This window comes from Coccidioides immitis (assembly GCF_000149335.2).
Source record: "Coccidioides immitis RS genomic scaffold supercont3.3, whole genome shotgun sequence".
NCBI lineage: Eukaryota > Fungi > Ascomycota > Eurotiomycetes > Onygenales > Onygenaceae > Coccidioides > Coccidioides immitis.
In genome coordinates, this window is record NW_004504308.1 from 2,874,442 (window position 1) to 2,897,155 (window position 22,714).

Consider the following 22,714-nt stretch of genomic DNA (forward strand, 5'->3'; position numbering starts at 1 on the left):
CGCGTGAAGCCAAAAGCACGGAGACGACGCAGCAACTCTCGCAGATCGCGTTTCCATCCTGCAGCCAGACAGCCTAGGGATCGTGGAAATGGCAATTCGAGCACTCCGGCATGCAGATCGGGCCTTGATCAGCCTATGCCCATCCCCATACCTACGAATCCACGCCGCCTCAAATGGGCGTTCACAGCTTCAGAGTGCTCTCCTAAGAACAGCACCTCTCCGTACCCTCAGAACCTCCACGATTGCCAGTCAACTTAATGCTCCTAATAATAACAAGCCACCCTCTGCCCCAGCTGCTCCCAAACCTACTACACCAGCTCAAGCTCCTCCACCCCCAAAAAACCCTCTAACCGTGCAAAACATCTCCAAAAACGGCCTCGACGACAAGCCCCCGGAGCTAGATCTCGACGCCAACGGCAGCCCAACGCCCAATGGACACGTAGACTGGACACGATCTTACCACGGCCTCAGTGCCGAACCCTTCTCCAAGGAAGCAGCCAACATCCTTTTGCAAGCCCTCGACCCGTCGGACGTCGAAATTAAGCCCGACGGAATCGTGTACCTTCCGGAAATCAAGTACAGGCGGATCCTGAACAAGGCGTTTGGTCCTGGAGGATGGGGCTTGGTGCCGCGGAGTGAGAGTATAGTCACGCCGAAGACGGTGACGAGGGAGTATGCCCTTGTTGCACATGGGCGGTAGGTTCTTTTTTTTTTTCTTTTTTTTTTTTTTTTTTTTTTTGTCGGCTTTCCTTTTCGAACTGGATACCTATGAGATGGGTATAGCGACCTTGTTTCTGACTTTTCTAGCCTCGTATCTATTGCGCGTGGCGAACAGGACTATTTCAACCCCGACGGAATACCCACAGCCACGGAAGGTTGTAAATCCAACGCCATGATGCGCTGCTGCAAGGATTTGGGCGTGGCTAGCGAGCTGTGGGATCCGCGCTGGATTCGCAAATTCAAAGCCCAGTACGCGAAGGAGATTTTTGTCGAGCATCAAGTGACCAAACGAAAGTCGAAGATTTGGCTCAGGAAAGACGATGATGTATCGTATCCTTGGAAGGTAACGAGATAGGGGGATGACAAACGATTGGGAGCTGGATTCTTTGAGATCCTTGAGGCAGGAATATCGAAGAAGGACCAGAGTGTTGAAAGTATGCTTTTATCTCTTCGGACGCGGCTCCCTCTTGGATTGGAAGCTGAAGAATATTACGAAGACCATTCACATACAAACGACAGGCCGCGGCATTTACTGTACTATATCTCTGGAATATTTGGTGGCGTATGGGAAGTTAAGAGAGAGTGTTACGACAGCAACTTAAGATTTTCGTGGATAAAGAATCAGGAGTTCTCTGTGATCAAGAAACAAATACCAATCTACTTTAATTGTAACTACAGAGATGAACTCTGTACTGACCTACTAATAAATGAGTCGATCAAACTCATGCCCTGGTTACCTGAATATAATGGCATTTGAGCCCTCCAGAATTATAATCATAATCATCCGAAGCAAACAAAAAAGCAATATTGCCTGGATAAACAGCACTAACTCCTTCAAGCACTTATAGCCTGAAACCCCCATGTTGGAGCATGTGTGGGTCGACCACTGTTATCAATTGTCGATATCAAAGGGCAAAAGAAAAAAAAAAAAAAAAGGGTACACAGAGTACTTTTTCTTTTTCGTTCAATTATCCGCATCTTCGGAGCTAGAAGTCTCGCCATCATACTTCTCCGCATTTGCAAGACTCTGCTCATTTGTCAAGATCGGATCGCGCAGAACCAGCGCGAAAGAAATGATTAGCACCGATAGGCAAATGCCAGTGATACATAGGAGCCGTTGGATGTGTCGGTATGCCTCAATCACAATGTCTCTGTCAGGCGTTCCTACGGGGTTGGCATTGGCCCATTTCAGAGGGTCCCCATAAATCTCCGCTGCCAGGGTGGCATTGCCGAGTCTAGTTTCTAGGGTCTTGGGGAGGACTTGGTTCCATAAGGCGCCGGAGATGGAATTTCCGATTGCAGAGCCAATGTAGTAGCAAGCGAGGTATAATCCAGTGATAACGGCGACGTCTGTAAATTTCAAAGGTTAGATTCATACTGACCGATTTCCTGGTCGGAGCCACTCACGTTCGTGTTTGGTTGCGGCCTGGATACTGGCCTGAGCTGGATAGGGGAACAATCCACCAGCTAAAGTTCTGTCAGTACAAATAAACAAATATGGCATAAATGGAAGGGTAGCTGACCTATTCCAAGAAGAACTTGAGCACCAACAATACCAGAATGGCTAGCTGAGCCAGTCCCACCACGATAATGAATGAGCAAGCCAAAAGCGACGAGGAACAGTATCGTTCCAGCGACGATAAACGGTTTGAGTCGGCGGACCTTGAATACAACTAAACCGGTAATACATCCCGTGATGACGGAGCAGAAGCTGAGAATATTTAGCTGTTGCCGGCATATCTACGAATAAGGTTGTTATTACCTGTAAAGAGACGTGATGCGTGTAGCACTCTTAATGGACTCGTCGAAAGCGACGACAAGAATCGTATATAGGAAATCTCCTTGCATATACCAAGCTGTAAAGGGGCATATAATTAGTGACTGGGCCATGGGGCATGATGTTGGCACTGACCGGTGTTGAGCGCAACCGCAAGTCCCAAAGCACCCCATACCGCACGATCCTTTAGCAGCTATCCCGAGTATTAGATTCAAATATAGTCAGACAAATGAGAGACGCTTCAGAGAACTTACTCTAAATGGGACCATGGGATGTTTGCACTTCATTTCCCAGTAAACCCAAACCGGAATAAGCAAGACCCCGATGACAAGAGGCGCAATGATTTTGGCGGTCCTCCATTGCAGCTGTGCGCCTCCAGCAAGGGTAAAGGGGACGAGAATGAGTGCGAACACTCCTATTAAAAGGATTATGCCGATAACGTCTAGTTGCCAGAATAAGGAAACCGCCAGTCCACGGAAGCCAAGCAATTCGTATGGACTCTTGTAATCGGCGAGGGAACCAGCCTTTTTCGCACGCCGGTGGACAATGTAAAGCGAGAGGAGGAGAGGAATGGCGCAAACTAAGGTGCCTAGTTAGACGATTGGCTTTGTAATGAAGTGTCACCGTTGACTTACCGGGATAAATGATCGCCCACATCCCAATTCCTATAATGCAACATCAGTGTCGTCTATTCGGGCAAAAGTCAGAGTAAGACATACCCCATTGCCATGTTGTCTGCCCAAGAACGGAACTAGTGATATCACCAGACACCCAAGTATTGATCTACCGAGTATAAGCCACAGTCTCCTCGAGCGATTTGAGGCAAACTCACGATGAACGGGGTCGCAGGAATGTAAGAGAATATAAGACGGGATCGGAGAGATGTGACGTCCGCAATGAGAACCTCAACTAGCAACATGATACCTGTGTAACCAATCTATCCCAGTGTCAGATAACCAGTTATCCACATAGGTGGAGGAAATATTACCTGGTAGAGAACTGCACCTCCTGCAAAAGCCTGAACGTCGGTTGAGCATGCTTCAACAATTGTACCTACAAAACATGAGCAATCAGAGGAAGAGCAATGGGAATAAATCAGTTCCGCACCAACAATGTAGAATACGATTGTGACGAATATCACTTCAGCTCTCCCGAAGACGTCGGCGATCTTTGCGGCAGTGGGCTGAGAGCAGATCTTAATGACGCTCGACATTTAAAAGTGGTGACATGTAACCATACCTGAGCAGCGGCAGCAATGACACTTCTTAGTACGTTGACCGTTGCTAATAAACTATGTGTGTTGTATGAGGCTGTTGCATGTGTCTGTATATCGGTGTTAACGCGAGATTGAAACCGTAATGCATCTGTGGATCAACCGTACTTGATAAGTAAACCGGATTATGCCATCGAGACCGTACGCATAGGCAAGTAGGAAGATCCCAAAGAAGAATAGGACCCGATCTGAAAATTGAAAGTGTTTCGATATAGCTTCAACTCGTTGGACGCCAGGACTCTTTTTCCCTAAGATGGATTTGGATTGTGTTTCTTCCCGGGGGAAGTCTGCTGTCTGTAGCTCTTTGTCTTGGAGAGCGGGAAGGGGAGGCGAAGGTGCCTTTTTCTCGTCATAGGTGGTCTCCATTATGATTCACGCACAAGTTGGATGAATGCGATAGCAAGCCAAAATCACCTTGCCGACGACAATGAAGGGTGAGGAGAGAGAAGAGCTTCTCCGGGCAGAAAAGTGGACAAGGGTCTAACTTTTGTATGTTCTTGTGTCAGGCAGGATTTCCCGGGCCACCGTCACGCCAATTGGAGCGCTACATGGAGAAGAGTCTTCGCCGGTATCCGCAAAATCGGGATGAAGATTTGCGAATAACACGCATATGATGGAGCAGCCGTCGAAACAGGACGGGTGGAAATTTTATCTGATGCGAGTGCGGCCCACATTTTTCTAATCTGATCTTGGATGTATGGAGTCGTAAGATTGATAAAAATCTTGGCCAATGGGATGGCCAGGATGACATGATGGGTCACATCCCGTCTGAGCAAGTCTGCGAGCTGCCTTTGGGGTTGCGCCATCCCAACCCATGGAAACGCTCAACTGGTTTTGTTTGGTAGGTCCGGGCTAGACTGCAGGGTTCCCGTGAGCCGGGCTTAGGATGAGGGGATTGTTTTCCCACAGTTCGGAAATATGTACTCCGTATGCCCTGTGGCAGTGATTTCAGGTGATGGCGGGATGAAATCCCCACTGCTAGGCGGTGATCCGAGCCTGGAAGTGGAGGCGATGGTTTTCGTTAGCGCAATCAGCCAGTGAAAATTTTTCGGGTATTTACCCCGTACATAGTTATCATATCTGATCGCCGTGTATTGATCGAACGCCCCTATGTAATGTAACTTTGAACATCAGAAGCCATTTCCGCGGCCAAGCCGAACCCTGACCGGCTGTGCCATATCGTGCTCCGGTATGACCAGCGGGAGCTGCCTGGAAGCAAGCCCGAAAATCCAGCGAGCGAGGATGGATCGACCTTACGCGAGTACAGGCAGGACACTTGCGAAGTACGGCCATCGTCTGGGTCTCTCGTGCTGGTAACAAAAGCAAAAAAAAAAAAAAAAAGGACGATACGAAATATGGAACACACCCCGTGAGGGCTGGAGCCATGGGTTGGCACCTACCTGCGCTATCAACTGCCCTGTAAAGCGTTTTTTGTCGCTTGGCAGGCGTGAACGGCATCCGTGCTCATCTGCCAAGGTGCTGCAACATGGAATTTACGCACGCCGCGTGGATGCTGGATCCCGGTCTTTGACGACAATTTCCATTCGTATGAATGGGGCTGGATACTTGATACTCCGTACTGGCGCGATGGTCGAGGAGAATCGACCAGATGCATTCTTGCCTCCTTGCTTTTGGCAGCCGCTGTGGCGGCATTCGTATATAGAGCAGGCTTTGCGATTCGAACCATCCGCGAAGAGGACCAATCAGTCAGTATGGCCGTTACTCAATCCACCTCCTCATCTTCCGTCGAATGTGTAGAGTGTCGATATCCCACTTCAACTCGAGGAAGCGCGTGATCAATGACATTTTCAATGCCAATTAATCAAGGTTTGGGCGCTCTCGATGCAGTCTCATCTCAAAAAAAAAATGAAACGGAACCATACCGATCCTTCCAAGAGTTTGGATGCCTTTTTGCAGTCCGTTACCCCGTCTAAACCTGTGGTTCAGCCATGTAAGTGATGTACGGAGTACACAGCATAGTGAGAGAACCAGACGTAGCACATGGTTTGACCGTTAATACATGCCATTCTCATGCAACTTTAGTCGGTATTGCTAGAGAGATCGCGTGGCATTGCCCTGGGTATTCTTGATGAGAGACATCGTCCCCGATCCGAGCAGCCCCTCTATCCTTTCGATCCCTTGAGTAATCGAGGACCCGGACAGCAGAAATCAGGGGCCCAGGGCGACTTTGTGACCAATAGCAGCCACAGCTGACTCGCCGTTTTCGGTGCACGTTTTCGAGTTTGCTTAACTGACAGCTGTCCCGTAAATTTCACCAAGATGTTCGAAAAGAACGGTTAAAGTTTCGCAATATGCACTCCCGTACACACCGGTAAAGAGTTCACCTTCAAGGTAAATTGCTTAAAGACGTCTATGGTTAGTCAATAGCAGTGAGAACACCCCGAGTGGAACAGGGGATGCAGCCCGCTGGCCGACCGTTTCGCTTCGAGAACAAACCGTGCAAACATGTGTTTACTGAATGCGAACGCCAAGTGTCATCTGCTCCCAGCCAATGACGTTGGCCGAGCGAGAGGATGTCCGCACGCTCCGGCTTGCTCTCTCCATTCGGCCTTCATCCTAGGCAGTTGTGAATCAGCTGTGTGCTCTCCATTCTCTTTCATTGTTCGCCGCAGCTGTATACATAATCATAGCTCGTTGAGGGCTGGCGTGGATCTGCATGTCCTTTTTATGCATCTGCCTTGTTCTATTGTCTCTTTAATACAAGCTTTCCAGCGTCGTCGGTCTTCGCTCTGCTCGCACAGTTTTATCTCCGACAATCCCTTGATATCAACCATCTCCTGGGCTGTACTCTGTTTACGCCCCCGACTAAAGCTATCATTTCTAGTCTGTGTACAGTAGTTCCTTAACCGTCATGTTTGGCATCATAGCAGACCTGCTTTCGTGAGTTAACCCGGGCTCGTTGCTACATCACAGAAAGCCACGCCGAGGTGTTAGGAGTGATCTCCTGTATCCCTTGCCCATGGAGCTAATCTTGATTTTGATGATGCAGCTCCGTTCTTACCGTCCTTTTCCCGATTTTCGCGTCATATAAAGCGCTTCGCACGTCTGACGTATCACAGATTGCCCCATGGCTGATGTACTGGGTGGTGTTGTCGATAGTGCTGCTGGTTGAATCATGGACTTTCTTTATTGTTGGATGGTAGGTACAGCAGTTTCAGCACCCTGCCGTTAACTCATCGGAACCCGGACATAACTAACAGCCTTTCGCTCCTTTGGAAAATAGGTTCCCATTTTATAGCTGGATCCGCTTGTTCGCGCTTTCGTACCTCGTCCTTCCTCAAACTCAAGGTGCAAAGAAGCTATATCTCGAGCGTGTTGACCCTTTTCTTCATCAATACGAGCGCCAAATCGAGGAGTTTATTGGCGAGACGCATGAACGTGCTAAAGAAGCAGGTCTCAACTACCTCTATCAGGCAATTGATTTGATTCGAGAAAAAGTGCTGGGATTACCTCCAGTTTTGGCAGCCGAAGCTGCTCCTCCGCCTCCTGCGAGCGGACCCGCTTCCTACGCACAGACTCTCTTCTCCCGATTCAACCTACCCGCTGGCACGGGTACAAATCTCGCAGGGCCCGCATCGGACCTTTTTTCTATGCTCGGTTCAGCTGTAACAGCTGTCACATCGACGGGAAAAAACCGCGATACCCAAGCCGAGGAGCTTAGCGCCACTGGTTTGCTGCCACATAACCTTGCATCTGCGTCGAAGAACGAGCAGGCTAGCTACATCGCTTCGCAAAAGGAGAAGCTCCGGATCCTTCTCTCTGCTCTTGACCGGGAACATCGAAACCTAGGACTCGAGGGCCGTGAGGAGGATGATCTAGCGTATGGAACGAGCTACGATTCCGACTCTCGTGGACTGAAGAAGAATCAGAGCGAGAACTCGTTTGAAAACATAGATCATGAGGAGCTGGGCGCTTCCTCGGCATTTTATAAAGATGGCTCCGGGCGGAGACGACCTGGGAGGCACGAGTAAGAAGAGGATTAGATGGTTTTATTCAGTTTACTTTACTTATTTACTTATTGAATTTCGGTTTTTTTTGGCATTGGGTTATGGATGGGATGGGCTTCCTTTTACGTGCCATTACTTTTGGTATACTTGATTTGCTCTGGGTCTGCGGAGTACTCCGGATGGCTACTTTCTAGAGGGGAATCTGTAAACGGCGATTGTAAAACGTCTCATTAAGTTAATTGGATGGCATGATTATTGAATAGCTAAGAGCCCTGTGCCGGCATTCCGCCCCGGTATCATTCGACAAACGGGTGTGGCTAGTAAGGACTCGGCTATCAGTAATAGCAGCAAAGCGTACGTTACATGTGTGAAATGAACGGCCAGGGTGGCAAGCAAAACACGGGGCGAGGAAGAGGTTGACAGGCGGTTGTTTATCCAGCGTTTGAGCCACTCTTATTATGTCATTTTGACAGCGACAACGGGCTGCTTCACCAGGGGCGATCTTGCGCCAGTGTGTGTGGCTGCATAGCCCGAGCAGAAGGTTCTCCGTACATATGATGCATGATTGTTGTCGGTCTGCATGATATTAGGTTCGAAGTGCATGGATCTGAGGCAGTTGACCCAGCCCGCCCCCCCCTTCCACACTAGCAGCCGCTGTGAGAGCTCGGCTGGGGGAAATTTTTTGTCCAGCCCATTAAATGTAGGAGATCACTGGCCCCGAGTCTCAGAGTGCCATAGGTCCTGGTTTAGAAGATACATCTGGCTTGGATGTGTCTAGGGATCAGCGGAGTCAGTAACAGCCGGTCCATGGCGTGAAGGCGAGTTGGATGATGTCAAACGTCTCCGAGGACCGGGGGTTTTGGTGCATGTCTGTCAGAATCTGCTTGATCCTGCTTTGTTAGCCAATTGGCCGTTCGCTGCACCGTGTGGCCGGCTCCAAAGACACGGTTACTGTGGTTTATCTCCGTCTTCAGAAACGGTCAAAGGACTCCAGACGAGCGTGCTCTTCACCAAATTTGACCCTCAGCAGGCTTCCTGCCGTCGCCTTTTGTCTGTCCAGGAAGCGCAACGTAAAATACAACTAGTACTTGTAAAAACACGTACATTGTGCGGCATTTTCGTGTAAACACAGCCGAAACGGTGGTAAAAAACGGTATCTGATACGATCGGTACAGGGAGTGACGCGAACTTTGTTCTCTTTTTGCATTCCACCGTCACCAAAGAAGAAAAAAAAAAATTGCCTGGGCAAACCTCTTCTCTTCGCCCTTCCTTCTCTTCCTCTCGTCCTCTCGACTCCCCCCATACTCTTTTCACCCATCACCCAAAAATCAAAGTCAGAGTCCTCTTCTTTTTCCAGCGGATCCTCTTCTTTATTTGCAAGAGGACGATCGCGGATAGTACAGTCTTCTGTTCCATCCGCCCGCTATCACTGCTCCTTTTTCATCTCTTTCAGTCAGTCCACTCGTCCGCTGTGTGGCCACTGAAAACAGCATCACACTGCTGAGTGTCTTCTGGATTCTTTATCATACAGGATCTGTAAGTTGCTCTCCAGCTTCTTGACTTTGGGTTCCCTACAGGCAGTCTCAGTTGGGCTTTGGGAAGAAGCACAGCAATGTGAATTTCAACCATCAGGATTTTTTTTTTTTCTTTTTCGGCAGAGCCTCATCAACTGCCCTCCCAGGCTTCACCAGCACAAATTTTTTCAAAGGGGAAAAAAAAGGAAAAAAAATCAATATTTTATTTTCTCGCTCTGTTAACATATTTTCTTTTGCTCAGCCTGTGAATAACATGGTTATCATGTGGATTTAGCAGTCTTTTCTTTTTTTCTCTGTTCCACCAAACTGCCAATATTTTTTAAGTGTGGCTTTGTAGCAATTTTTGTTGAGCCAACTTCGACCCTAAGCTGACCTTGACCTTTGGAATCCAGGATCACTACTCGCCGTTTAACGACATCACGCTCTCTTATTCCCAAGAATACCACGTGCTAAACGAGTTTCCCTGTAATGACATCGAACCCCCCGACGTCAAACCTCCAACCACAAACTCAAAGCACATCCCAAGGACAGTCTTCCAGCGGAAAGACCTCACCGTTGACACCTGTACCTGTGCCGAGCGCTCCTCGCTCCTACGCTAGCGCCACAAAGAAATCGTTTTCGCAAGTTGCTGCGGGCGATTCGGCGAATAAACCCGTGTCAACAACGGCTCAAGGATCTCAGCATGGCAAGTCGCCTTCAACTTCTCAAGTGAATGGTAAACCAGCTATGCAAAACCCTCCTGTTCCCGGTGCCGGTGGCCCCACCATCGTCAACGGAAATCCTGCCGCAAATGATCATGCAAGAAAACCCTCAATGACCATCAGCGCTGCTGGCGCGACTGGTTTTATCTCAAATGGCGGTCCTGTCTCAGGACGCCCAAATAACATCCGCTTCGGCTTTGGCGACTCACAGAGCTCTCCGTCGATGGGAGCTGCAGTTTTAGCAAACCAGCAGTCGTCACTCGGCGTCTCCCCAGTTAACAACCGTATCACTTCACCTGATTCTTCTCCATCACCTATCCCTCAAACTCTCAGCGGAGGTCGCCAGCCACCATCCCATATCCAGGGACCTGGAAATATGCACTTCGGTAATTTCTCTGGGGAGCAAAATGACTTGAATGTGAGTACCCTTTCCTCTTCTTCCCCACCAATGATTGAGGATTACTTCTTCTTTTTTTGCTTTTTTGGCAACAGGTATCAAATGATGCTTATTCACGCCTGTGCTTTTTTTACTTTTTTAGAGAAATCTACGACCAGGTTCACAACCTCCATTACCCAACAATCCCCAGCCCAACCATGCCCGACGGGAATCGGCGCAATCTGCACACGGGGATATGGGTGGTCATAATATCCCAAGCGGGCCAACACGTGGAGGATATCATGCTCAAGGTGGGAGAGGAAGAAACTATAACCAGTCACAGGTTCCCTATAATTCTCCAGGTTCGACCTACAGATCGCATCATGGCCAGCGTAGCGGTCACTTCCACTCGCAAGGGCGACCCATGGGCCCCTTCCAAGGTTCTCCCCATCAATCCGCTCGAAGCCCTGCCATGGCGAGCGCAAATCCCGCAACGCCCCCGACAACACACGTCCCTATGGCGAACCCACCGATGCAGGCACAACATTTTGGTTATGCACAACATATGGGACATCAACAAGTAAAGCAACACCTCCCTCCCCAGTTTTCAGGCCGTCGCAATTCATTCCCTAAGAATAAAAATGGCACACGCTTCAATCCTGCGCCTCGAAGGCGTTCAGATAAAATTCAGATCCCACCGCTTCCTGTCACATTGTCACCCGAGAGTGGAAATTTTGAACATTGTCTAACTATGATTAAATCTCAGGGTTACGCTCCTCCCGCGAGTTACGAGACCGGCGGCTATTATTACCCAACCCAATATCCGTATCAGATGCACATGCCACACTTGGTTTCTGGTCCTGCCCGACAGCCGTACATGGGCTCTCAACCACCCTTCATGCCGAATCAGTACGCAGGTTCAGCCAACCCCCCTGCTCAAACGGCATCGCTACAAACCTCGACCCCGCAAGCCCCCGCCGCTGAACGCCCTGGATCTAGCCTCGGTCACGGACAGCAATCCTCTGTTTCCATGACTCAGGCACCTAGTCACACACCTAATAGATCAACTAGCAGCCCTTCCCCTAACCCTCAATTCGTTCTTCCCAAAAGATCCTCTGGTGTTGTTATCAAAAACCCCAATAGCGGTGACGTGGTTGCATTTGATAGACAGGGTAATTCTCCCGCTCGTGCTACTCCTTCTCCAGCAAAATTAGGCACTACCCCTTCCTCGACTCCTCCCCCTCGCACCGCTAGCCGTGGCGATCAAGAGCAAGCCGAAAGTAAAGTTCAGACGCAAGAAGAGAAGATTCAGTCTTTCCATGAAAAAGTTCGCATGGCTGCAGAGCAAGCAGCTGAAGAGCAGAAGGCTTTGGAGCTGAAGAAATCGCAAGAAAGCCTGCAACCTGAACCCACAAAACCCTCCACAGACGCTACGGATACTACGGAACCTGTTGCTCCGGCGAAAGAAGCGGAGAAGCCGGAAAAGGAACCAGAACTCAAAGAGGAGCCGAAGCCAGCGGAACCTGCGGAGGAAGAGATTGACTTTGATGCTATTGAACGAGAGCTAGCGGCTAAAGAGGCGGAAGAACTCGCCAGAGAGAAAGCTTACCAGGAGAAGAAACAACGCGAGAAGGAGGAGGCGGCCCGAAAGGCAAAAGAAGAAGCTGAAGCATACGAGGCCAATATGAAGAAGGCTGAGGCTGAGGCTGAAGCGGCGGAAGAGGAACGTTTGAGGAAACTTGCCGCAGCTGAAAGCGAGGCTAGCAAGAAAGAGAAAGCGGACGCATTTGCCGCCCTTACAAATAAAGCTGCGACGCCCGCGGAGTCTCCTGCGGTTCAAACTCCTGCGGAAAGCGGCGCTGCCACTCCAGTCTCCGACGTGTCTATGGGCCCGCCGAAGAATATTCCGGGTGGTAAGCGTGAGAAGCCTGCAGCTTTGAAACTTGAGACCAACAAAACCGTGGAGCCGCCACAGCCAAGTGCTGCTTTAAAATCGCTACAAACTGCTAGATTTTTGGAAGACCCCAGCAAGATTTCTTATCCGCCATCCATTGTTTCCCCAAGTCCCGCGTTTAACGTCAATGCACCTTCTGATCGCAAGTTCAAGTATAACAAAGAATTCTTGCTTCAGTTCCAGAATGTATTCAAGGAAAAGCCTTCATTAGACTGGGATACAAAAGTCCGTGAAACGGTGGGAGATGGCTCTACAGATTCCCGTTCTGCTATGCGAACTCCAGTTGTTAATAGGACTCCTTCTCGAACCGGGGTCGGAGGAGGTGCTTTCGACCGAATGGGCATGTTCCAAGGAGCTGGAAGAACTCAAACGATGCCATCGGGTGGTCAGGACCGTTTCCCGATTTCAGGCATGCGTGGAACGGCTTTGGGTGGAAATTTCGGACAGTTTGGCCGTGGTCCAGGTGGCTTAACGATGGGCCCTCCAATGAGCAGAACAAGCTCCTCGTCCGCCCAGCAAATCCCTGGATCTCCTCGCTCCGGCAGCCATCGTGGTGGTCGTTCTGCCAGCAAAGCCCACAAATCTGCTAAGAAGGAGGAAGAGACCAACAAGACTATGCCTCTTACTGCTGGACAAAAGATTGAGCCGCTTGCTCCCTCATCCGGTGGATGGAAACCTCGCAGCATCGGTCGGGCACAAAACCTTGTTGGCCCTGATGGTCACCTTCCACCGGATGTCGTGCAAGGAAAAGTCAAGTCTAATCTCAATAAGATGACTCCCGAAAAATTTGATAAGATTTCTGACCAGATCCTTGCTATTGTCGCCCAGTCCAAGGATGAATCCGACGGTCGCACACTCAGACAGGTCATTCAGCTTACGTTCGAGAAGGCTACAGACGAAGCGCACTGGGCTCCTCTTTATGCCAAATTCTGCATGCGCATGCTTGAGAGCATGAGCCCAGAAATCCAGGACGAGAATATCAAAGACAAGCATGGCAACGTCGTTTGTGGAGGTAGTCTCTTCAGAAAATACCTTTTGAATCGTTGTCAAGAGGAGTTCGAGCGTGGATGGAAGGTGAATTTGCCTCCAAAACCAGAGGGTACCACCGACGAAGCGGCCATGTTGTCCGATGAATACTATATTGCCGCTGCTGCCAAGCGAAGAGGTCTTGGTCTCGTCAAATTCATCGGTGAGCTGTTTAAATTGAGCATGCTGTCGGACAGAATTATGCACGAGTGTGTGAAGAAACTTGTCGACTACGAAGGTGTTCCCGAGGAGGCCGAAATCGAAAGTTTGACGAATTTGTTGCGTACTATTGGTGCTACTTTGGATAGAAGCTCCGACAAGGGCCACATGATGATGAATGCTTACTTCGAGCGCATCGACAAAATGGTCCAGACTCCAGGTCTTCCAAGTCGATTGAAGTTCATGCTCATGGTGAGTATTTGTAAATTTAATTGTCTCCGGCGAGCGTACGTTACTAAATTCTTCTCGTAGGACATTATCGATCTCAGAAAAGCCAACTGGGTTTCGAAAGATGCCGACAAGGGTCCGAAGACCATCCAAGAAATTCGAGAACAAGTAAGTAAAGGCTGAACTATCAGTTGCGCCATCCAAGCTAACCAGTGATTACAAGGCCGCTCGCGCCCAACAAGAACAGGAAATGGAACGAAAACGCCAACAAGCCAGCAGAGGTAGCGGCGGTATTGGACTTGGTCGGGGAGACGCCAGGAACTTTTCCGGAGGCTATGGAAACCAACCTCCTTTGGACTATGCCTCAAGCAAAGTTGGTAGCGATGATCTTCGCCGTCTCAAGGCCCCTAGAACTACCAACCAGCCCACTTCTTTTGGCCCTTCGAGTCTCTTAGGTTCGCGGAGCAGCAGCGGTCGTCGAACTATTGGCCCAGGTGGCAATCTTGTTCGCGGCGGTGAGGATAGCGGAGCAAGCAGCCGGACCGGAACTCCCCCAGGCGGAAAGAAGGACGACAAGGAGTCTGCATCCACAAATGCTTTCAGGTGAGGATTGCAGTCCGCTCCTTTCGTTGGAAAATCCCGAATGCTAGGATCGGAATTACTAACGTTCTTTGTTTTTTTAACACTCGGCAGTGCCCTGGCGTCCTTGGACACTGGAGATTCTCTAGCGACATCACCACCCTCAAACCCGACCTCTCCTCAGTTAACAAAATCCCGCCCAGCTGTCGCACAGCAATCACATGCCCAAGGAAAGGACGATAGTGCAGGTGCTTCGTAAATAACGATGACATCGGGATAGCAGTCCAAAGACCTGGATTTTGATGCCTTTCTTCCTAGGAAACCCCAGGCTTCGGAACTACGAAAGGAATGGTTACAAAATTTGTTATTAATCCACACGTATGTACACATGGGCATGGCATGGCTTTGATCATCAGGATGGAGAGACGGAATGGGACGAAGTTTCAGCCGAAAAGTGACGATTTTTTTTTGCAAAAGAAAAAGCGCGTCCCACCAAAACAATCCATAGACAGAGAAAAGAGCAGTCTTAAGGCGCCCTGAGCTACTTTCCAGGTGGGATGGATGGTCTGCATTTGCGAAGGTTCCTTTGGTTTCTTTTTTCTTTTTTTCCCTCGATTTGCCATGTTTCCTTACTCAAAAGACGAATACCCGGAATTATTTCCCTGGCTGGTTTTTTTCCTTTATGTCCTGAGTTGATGAGGGGAAAAAACAAAAAGGCCACTGGGGGGCAAGATTCCAATCTGTTTTCTATTTGTTTTTTCCTTTTTACCTCTTTGTCGACATTTTAAGGGTTTACTATGGGTGTTGCTTTTTTGACTCGTAATGAATCTGATTGTGATGCTCTGCTCGGCCTGTTGTCTTTGGTGTCTTTTGTTTCTCTTCTCTTTTTCCGCTGTCTCTTTTTTTTCCTGCGCGATAACTTTGCATATTGCATGCGTTTGCAGAGAGAATCTGATTATTACTTCTTTATTTAAAAATTCGCTGAGGATAGGTCTATTTTATTTTAATGCTGCCTCTTTTTTCTCCCCACTTGGTTCTTTTATTCCTGTTTTTCTCCTCTCAGGTGCTATTAATTATTACAGGATATTCTTTTCTTTTGCTTCTTTAATTCCTTCAATCATCACCTTTTGAAGTCTCCTGTGTCTCTTAAACATAGCTGGTTTCGAAACAAGTTGAGAGATCCTGTTTGAATAATCCAATTTACTTCATTTCGAAATAACACCCTCCTTGCAGGATAAGTTTGGCAAGTTCGATGCTCTGCTTCTTGAAGATTTGCGTGTATTCATAAACAAAAAGACCTAAAAGACCAAATCTCGAAAAAATGCATTCCATTAAACCAGAATGTCTCCTAGTTATTTTCTGTCTCCCAATGATATAAGATACAGAGAAAAAGCCTCGGCGGAAGAGTGCTCAATTCCCTATAACAACTCCCCAAACCAGATTACTTTGAAAATAACCGGCAAAAGCGAGTCCCAGAGAGAGCCACCTACTCCATGGGAAATGAGAAACAAATACTGGCCTAAAGGAATTTCTCCAAGAATATCCCACCCGATGCATCAGATGAGAGGAGTCGGATTGCAACAGTTCAAGCTTGCCATTGAGACAAAACAAAAGAGGACTGCGGTTGGTACTGTTCCCAAGCTCAAGTCGATGCTTTACTGACACCATATCTCCATTCCTGCCTGTAACCAATTGAAGCTAGATATTCCTTTTCCCGCTACCAACGTCAGACCCTTTGGCCACCTCCTTAGATGAGCTGAATGTGTTTTGGTTTTTGTCCTTGTCAAAATCCCGAATGCTTGAGATAGAACTAAAGGTCGTTGCGTAGGTGGTGCTACTCATCGGCTCACTTTGACTAGAACCGTGTGAATCAGAACTAGATCCTTCCTTCCGACTCAAAATTCCGGCACTTCTTCCCGTGTCAGTGCTAGAGCATATCTCTGGAGTAATTCCGTGATCCGAAGAGTCACCTAGCGATATGGGCGCCAGCAAATCAGTAGAAATTGACAAACGCATATTTGAATGCCGGCTGCGCTTCCGCGGAGACCCGTCTTCTGTACACAAATTCTCAGTAAGCGGGGGTGCACATTCCCTCTGCCCAGCCTCAGACTGGCTCAAAGAGCTCCTCCTCAAACGAAGCTGTTCCTCGCGTAGTGATTCCGACAACCCAATGGGAAACAACTTCGCGGGTGACTGGAATACTTCCTTCTCGTCGGCACAATCTAGTTCGAGACCAGAGGTTCGATCAATAGCCTCAATCATAAACTGCAGACCGGAAGGTAATGGATCAATAGGGTCTTGGTGGCACTCGCTAAGAATGCGCCTGAGCATTGAAATACGAGGGTTCAAATTGACTATCGCACAATTCTGGTTGGCCCCAGAAGGAGCCTGAGTAGTCTCCTGCCTGTCGTCTGAGCTACCAGCTATCGTTGATCCACTCAAATAACGGTGCTGATCACTCGCATTGGCCACATCTTTGGCTTCGTCGGACACGAATGGATGGAGCTCACTCTGGTCACCAGTCATTTGGTTCTGTTGGTTGGGGCTAGCCAGAGCGCCGTGGTGGCAAGAAGTAAATTTGCTCTCTACGCTCTTTGGAGATCCGGAAGAGCCTGAGAGGGATAATGCATCGAAGAGTTTGAGCTCACTCTCACTCCCAAACGCCCCCATGGAAACCAGCCAGCGCCCCAACAGAGGGTTACTTACCAAAGAATCATCGCTTTCGGCTATTCGACAGTCCGTACGACATAGTTCGGCACCGAAATTCGGATCTTTTTCAGTGTTGCATTCGGATGGAGGATGAATAGGCGGCTGTGAAGTCCAGCAATTTTTCCTCGACATCCACATGCCCGGTTCGAGCGAAAGACGGGAATCAGAATTCTGTGAAGAACCCTGGCGACGGCTCGAAGGCAACCTGACGGTAGTTTGGCATGCAGGTGAACTGATACTTGCATCGTCAGAGGACACCTTCGAGTCGTGTTCGATTGTGGTTGAGCAAGGAATGGGGGATTTCAAGAACACACTTGGTTCGGGAATTTTTGAATGAGGGGATCTGGTGGGATCGTGAATTTTGAATCGGATGTGTGGTGCAGTTGGGGCGCCATGACGAGAGGAAGGGGTTTCCATATCGCATAGAGGACCGAAAATATCATCGCCTGACAGGTCGCCACCATCGTCATCCGTTTTCAGTTGACTGTTCCTATTAAAGCCTGTTCCCGCAATTATGGCATCACTCGACGACTTTCGAGAGTCAAGTTCACTAGAATATCTAGTCCGACGGCTCTGGCGGTCGAAAAGTCTTGATAACATAGGGGTGCAGGAAAGTTTGGTTTTCAGAGATGGCTTAGTTCCATACAGCGACGTTGCCTCATCGGACATCGCGGCGGTGCTAGGGGAGAAGGATTTCGGTTGTGGGTCATTATTTGTCGCCTTTGATGCAGAACAATTCGATGGAATATCCACAGGAAGGGAGCGGTGGACGAAAGCTCCGTCTTCGGATTTTGGGGGTAAAGTTCCAAGTTGCGACCGACCAGGTTCAGACGCGGAGGATGTAGCCTCTGGGAAAGATGGAATGCTCTTGCGATTGAAAATGGATTTGGGTCGAATGCTGTCTGCCAGCGCCTTCAAGTTGGAACGTGCCTGGCGGAGAGATTTTGACGGCGATGCCTTTTTAGGGGATACTGTTCGTGGTGCGGCTGCTTGATCCAGACTCTTCCGTAGAACTCTGCGTGGTGGTCGATTCCGAACCTCTGGATTGTGCCGCGGGTCATCGGGGTTATATATGGGGTAATGGATCCTCTCATGGCAAGATATTCTTACTCTGTGTTTTGTCGGGGGGTGTGGGGGAGGTTGTGGGCTGGTTTCACGATCGGAGAACTTCCTCATTGGCGAGGAAAGGAGTTGTGATATGCTTCGGCGGTGGCCCGCAAGCTTTTTCTTGGGAGAATCCTTCGGCTTCCGGTCAGCGGAATTGGATTCACGCCCGAACAGACGGTGCCAAAAAGAAGCCATTGCCGAAATGAAGACGAGATCTAGATGCCCGCCGATTCAACAATCGGGAGCACCTGAAAAAGAAGAAGCAGAAGGGAACAAAGGGAGTTTTGGATGTCAAGGAGTGATGATAGGTTAGGCTTTGTCAAAACCAGGCCATCCAAAGATGATACAGCAAAGAGTAAAGAGCAGATTTTCGAGGGAAAGAGCACCCCTCGAAGATGAGCCGGAGAGAGAGAGACTTGACGGCCGGCAAGGCTCGAGCATGACGGATATCTGAAGCCTCAAGCAGCAGGCAAGCAGTGCTTGGGGATGGAATGTGTCCCAGATGATGCAATTGTGAGGTACATTCCCCATTACTGAACACGCTCGCGTTGCCATGACAAAACAGCAACATGGTACGTAAAGGGGACACAATTCACGGGGTGATGAAAGGCGGCATCTACCGCGATGACTGAGTGTGTGCGTCCCCTTTCTCTGTGCCATTGTCATGGTGACAGGCCCGTGACGATGTTGCTGCCCCTGAAGCGCGCGCCGGGCTGACTGTTCCAGAACCAGCAGAACTGCCGTTCCTGGCCTAGCGGTGCCAAGACCATCTTTGTTTTTAGCCTCAACACTAGCGGGTCACGTGAAGTCCGGGCCAGGGCTGCGGCGGCGCGAGCAGAAGAGGTTGAGCAGACTCCAGAATCAGCCTGCTGCCGCCGTTTCATGCCAGCTGCTGCAAGCACTTGTCTTGTGTGTTCTTTGGAGCTGAGATTCCACACTCTTGTTAACCCTGGGATAACGCCTATGATGGTACTCCCGTGCGCATGAGTGAATCACCTTTTATTCCCACCGGCAGCTGAACTCTCCTCAGTCCTTTGCGCAGTAACCAGGAGCCATGGCGGCGAAGAAGAAGGATAGCACAAAGAATGCCCCATCCTTTGAGGAAATCATCCATGCTGGTGAGTACACACGTTCCTCCTCGGTTAGCTACCTGGGATGATGTTCAGGCTGTTGATCTGACGTCCCGTTCTCCTTTTTCCAGCTCGTGATAGGCGCCGCAAGCAAGCTTCAACGGACAAGTTCTTCAGCAAAGTAAGAAGTGAAAATGCACCAGCTGCCAAAAGGCCAGCGCAGAAAGAAGCTCCCAGCAGAATTGAAAAGGTAGTGATGCTCTTGTGGCTCATTGTTTAGTTTTCTGTTACTATCTCTTGAAACATGTACTGAATTAGAATCCTTGATCCAGCGCACGGCAACCAGAGGTGCCAGAGCCACTAGAAACGCCGAGCCCGCACGCACCACACACACGCGAACTGCAGACATACCTCGCTACACTACCAGAGAGGCTCGTCTACTATCATCTGCACTACCGGACCCAGACCTGAGCATCAAGGGCCGAGCCACCGGACCTACTATAGTACTCGGCAGCAACTTTGCTCCTGGGACTACAGCTGAAGACATACAATCGGCCTTTGAACCAGTAGGCGGCAGGATGTTGAGGTGCCGGCTCATCGCAACGTATCCTGCTGTAATGGCCGAAATGATGTTTGCAGACCGCCGTGGTGCTGATGATGTTGTCACCAAGTTCAATAACCAGAAAGTTAGTTGATTTTACTTCTTTACGATGGCACACGACGGATCACTGACAAAAGATGGCAACTCCTAGGCGGACGGAAGGATCCTGCACATTCGCATCAAACCCGAAATTACCTGACGCCGCTTCCACGATTGTATCACTCACCTTCTTCCCCGCGAAACATAAAAGATAGCTTTGGCGGACACTTCACCCAAACATCGCAATCTCATTACGAAATATGATTTGAAAATTTGCCCCATATCTGGACTCTGCTGATTTTCTTCGGGTTCGCACCCAAATTTTGGCCTAGCTAGATATTTGGCCTAAGGTTGGATCCATGTACACTATTCGCATTTTACCTTTTTAACGTAGCTTTGGAATAATTCCGTCGTGCTCTGTATTTGACATTGTCGACTTTGCTCTTTTTGTTTCTTCTCTCGGTCCTGAATTGAGGGGATTAATAACGTCAAGTCTAACATCGTAGAAACTTATTCGAGTGCCCCTTCGCTGTATTTTCGACTCACCCAACGGGGCCGAGTACCAGCATAAAGGAAAGGCGCGCTGAGCCGGTGGTAGGCGGTTATTACCCTTTTTGCATCATGGGACATTGGATGGCCGATTACTGAGATATAGTGTTCCAATTTCACTGACACCATATTGTCCTGCTTTACTGCTAGCCTCCATCCTTCTCGAAGTTTGCTGCGATCGTGCATGCCTGAAATTCGGAAGATCAGGCCGAGGAAGAGGCGTGCATATAATCTCTTGTGTAACAAATATCCAGAGCCGACGCCGGGATATCTTGACGGCTATGGAGGTATTGTCGTCCGTGTTAAGTACCAATCTGCTACGAGAGTAAATGCTTTGTGTTGGAGAGAGTACGTTAAGCGGTGCTTTTTGCCAGTCTCTGACTGCTTTTGCTGTACGGAGTAGAGACAAGTTATTGGCTTGAGAGCTTTCATTGCGCGTTCGGCCCTTTCGCCTTCCTAACAATCAACAAATTCCGTTCTGAAGTTCGTCCCTTTTTGAATTTCGCCCAACACTGTAATACATCCTTAAGAATCCATCAGATTTAACCCATGTTAAAAAGCTCGCCCAGACGCCGTAAACGGGGTACCTTGCTGTCTCCTCACGATGTCGCTGCGAAGTCGAAACGGCTTGGCGGGTTGGTTGATGACGTCACCGGCACCTTGGTGGTTTTTTGACTCTCTGAAGTTGAGCTCTCTCAGATGCTCCTCTGGCTTGGTATATGTACTCCGTAGGAACGGAGGACGTAGCACTTCGAGCATTGGATTCCGGCTCTTTATGATCTATTTTCCTTACAAATATCTCTCTTTCATACACTACTACTCCGTACGGAGTACCATGAATCTGAAAGATTCATCGACGTGATAACTCAACGAACGTTGCGATAGCTTGAGACCCGGAAATCATCCTCGTCGAGGATCCTGCATGGGCCAGCACTGTTAACTACCAATGGGTCGGCTTAAACCCTCCGTCGTCCTTCCACCGCAATCCTTCCGTAAAGATGCTCGCGCGAAGCAAGCCAAGGCAATTATCAACCGGTCTATTCCTGCCCTGCTGGCATCCGACTCCAGAGCACGCAAGGGTGTCGAAAGCACAGAATTGATCGTGGACCCTCCTCCGAATGAGCACCCATTAAATCGCCGCGGGTCAAAAGCGGCTCCGGACCCCGAGCACGCTCCTGAAAGGTCTAATCCGAGGATCAGTATTCATGCAGTGGATACAATCACTGCGGCACTTCGTCTCCATGCAGGAGCTCCGTCCTCTACTGCTAATGGTGTGGGGATTTTAAACATGGCTTCTCCACTTCGACCAGGCGGCGGCGTGCTTAACGGTGCTACGTCTCAGGAGGAGTTTCTCTGCGTGCGCACTACGCTGTACCCTTCATTGCAAGAGTCGTTTTACCGACTTCCGGAGGTCGGTGGAGTGTGGACTCCGGATGTCCTTATTTTCCGAGATGGGACATCCGAAGGGAATAATTTAGCAAAGGGTGAGAGGAAGCATGTAGGGGTGGTGAGTGCCGCCATGCTCAGATTTCCTGAAGTCGAAGAGGGAGAAAGAAGCTACACACACCCGGAAGAGAGGGAAGTTGTTGAAAAGAAGATGCGCGCTGTGATGAGAATATTCCAGGCGAAACGCGTTGATAGAGTGGTCCTGGGGGCTTGGGGGTGCGGCGCGTACGGCAATCCTGTCGAGGAGATTGCGAGCGCCTGGAGAAAAGTGTTATTGAATGGATCGGGCAGGGATACAAAGGAGAAAGAAACATGGGATGGAATTGAACAGGTTGTTTTCGCAGTTAATGATATCAATATAGGCAGGAAGTTTGCTAAACATTTCGGCGAGGAACTTGTTGTGGAGAAGGTCGTTGACGAGGAGGTTGATCACCGGACGATAGACCAGAATGAGCAAGCCATCAAGGAGCTTAAGAGCAGGATTGAAGGTCTGGAAGCTCAAATCCCAGAAGCGAGAACGGAATTGTTGCGGCATCGTCTGCAGGAAATCCTGAAAGGGTTGAAGCTTCAGCTGGCCGGCAGGATGATGGCGTCTGGTTACGGGGAGCAGGGTCAACCAGGGACCAGCCACCAGGGAGCCGCTGACAGTAAATATGAAGTTGAGAGAGAGGATACAGAGCAGATTGAGACCCGTTTATAACTCAAATCTGGGACATACTTTTGTATTGTATATGTTTGAATGAGCGTCACATGCTGTTAACGTATGGGCGGTATGAGACCCGGCTTCACGTCTCTAGTCAAACTCCTAGACCAGTCCGTAGCTTATTATTTTAGTCGCTTCACATATAACTAATGCCCATCGATTAAGATTTCCCAGAAATGCGATTAAATTCGAAT

At 49.3% G+C, this 22,714-nt stretch overlaps 9 protein-coding genes across 9 annotated transcripts; 5 read left to right on the forward strand and 4 right to left on the reverse strand.

Moving 5' to 3' along the window:
• Positions 1 to 48: 48 nt before the first annotated feature.
• On the forward strand, positions 49 to 1,658 carry CIMG_07856 (mitochondrial genome maintenance protein). Its single transcript, XM_001240692.2, has 2 exons — positions 49 to 696; positions 808 to 1,658. The coding sequence occupies exons 1-2, from the start codon at positions 89 to 91 to the stop codon at positions 1,073 to 1,075; spliced, it is 876 nt and encodes a 291-aa protein (XP_001240693.1). The 5' UTR covers positions 49 to 88; the 3' UTR covers positions 1,076 to 1,658.
• Positions 1,359 to 4,369, reverse strand: CIMG_07855 (siderochrome-iron transporter Sit1). Its single transcript, XM_001240691.2, has 13 exons — positions 3,879 to 4,369; positions 3,737 to 3,820; positions 3,605 to 3,680; positions 3,486 to 3,550; positions 3,330 to 3,434; positions 3,217 to 3,280; positions 3,133 to 3,162; positions 2,752 to 3,077; positions 2,633 to 2,690; positions 2,483 to 2,576; positions 2,244 to 2,431; positions 2,128 to 2,187; positions 1,359 to 2,070 (listed from the first exon to the last, which is right to left on the reverse strand). The coding sequence occupies exons 1-13, from the start codon at positions 4,134 to 4,136 to the stop codon at positions 1,685 to 1,687; spliced, it is 1,794 nt and encodes a 597-aa protein (XP_001240692.2). The 5' UTR covers positions 4,137 to 4,369; the 3' UTR covers positions 1,359 to 1,684.
• Positions 4,370 to 4,940: 571 nt separating this feature from the next.
• On the reverse strand, positions 4,941 to 6,153 carry CIMG_13294 (uncharacterized protein). Its single transcript, XM_004445085.1, has one exon. It carries the CDS (start codon positions 5,455 to 5,457, stop codon positions 5,179 to 5,181), a length of 279 nt encoding a protein of 92 aa, XP_004445142.1. The 5' UTR covers positions 5,458 to 6,153; the 3' UTR covers positions 4,941 to 5,178.
• A 170-nt stretch (positions 6,154 to 6,323) lies between these two features.
• On the forward strand, positions 6,324 to 8,035 carry CIMG_07854 (HVA22 domain membrane protein). Its single transcript, XM_001240690.2, has 3 exons — positions 6,324 to 6,671; positions 6,781 to 6,930; positions 7,015 to 8,035. The coding sequence occupies exons 1-3, from the start codon at positions 6,643 to 6,645 to the stop codon at positions 7,760 to 7,762; spliced, it is 927 nt and encodes a 308-aa protein (XP_001240691.2). The 5' UTR covers positions 6,324 to 6,642; the 3' UTR covers positions 7,763 to 8,035.
• A 493-nt stretch (positions 8,036 to 8,528) lies between these two features.
• CIMG_07853 (uncharacterized protein) lies at positions 8,529 to 9,367 on the reverse strand (the record flags this gene model as incomplete). The annotated part of the gene is made up of 4 exons (XM_001240689.2): positions 8,529 to 8,628; positions 8,750 to 8,819; positions 8,990 to 9,161; positions 9,314 to 9,367. 4 exons carry the CDS (start codon positions 9,365 to 9,367, stop codon positions 8,529 to 8,531), a joined length of 396 nt encoding a protein of 131 aa, XP_001240690.2.
• Positions 9,011 to 15,638, forward strand: CIMG_07852 (translation initiation factor 4G). Its single transcript, XM_001240688.2, has 7 exons — positions 9,011 to 9,274; positions 9,666 to 10,392; positions 10,514 to 10,930; positions 11,117 to 13,741; positions 13,802 to 13,885; positions 13,941 to 14,320; positions 14,411 to 15,638. The coding sequence occupies exons 2-7, from the start codon at positions 9,742 to 9,744 to the stop codon at positions 14,553 to 14,555; spliced, it is 4,302 nt and encodes a 1,433-aa protein (XP_001240689.1). The 5' UTR covers positions 9,011 to 9,274; positions 9,666 to 9,741; the 3' UTR covers positions 14,556 to 15,638.
• A 300-nt stretch (positions 15,639 to 15,938) lies between these two features.
• CIMG_07851 (uncharacterized protein) lies at positions 15,939 to 18,307 on the reverse strand (the record flags this gene model as incomplete). Its single annotated transcript, XM_001240687.2, has 1 exon — positions 15,939 to 18,307. The coding sequence occupies one exon, from the start codon at positions 18,305 to 18,307 to the stop codon at positions 15,995 to 15,997; it is 2,313 nt and encodes a 770-aa protein (XP_001240688.1). The 3' UTR covers positions 15,939 to 15,994.
• A 672-nt stretch (positions 18,308 to 18,979) lies between these two features.
• On the forward strand, positions 18,980 to 20,270 carry CIMG_07850 (uncharacterized protein). Its single transcript, XM_001240686.2, has 4 exons — positions 18,980 to 19,230; positions 19,314 to 19,432; positions 19,515 to 19,868; positions 19,935 to 20,270. The coding sequence occupies exons 1-4, from the start codon at positions 19,167 to 19,169 to the stop codon at positions 19,980 to 19,982; spliced, it is 585 nt and encodes a 194-aa protein (XP_001240687.1). The 5' UTR covers positions 18,980 to 19,166; the 3' UTR covers positions 19,983 to 20,270.
• A 1,047-nt stretch (positions 20,271 to 21,317) lies between these two features.
• Positions 21,318 to 22,517, forward strand: CIMG_07849 (TIGR02452 family protein; the record flags this gene model as incomplete). Its single annotated transcript, XM_001240685.1, has 1 exon — positions 21,318 to 22,517. The coding sequence occupies one exon, from the start codon at positions 21,318 to 21,320 to the stop codon at positions 22,515 to 22,517; it is 1,200 nt and encodes a 399-aa protein (XP_001240686.1).
• Positions 22,518 to 22,714: the final 197 nt, after the last annotated feature.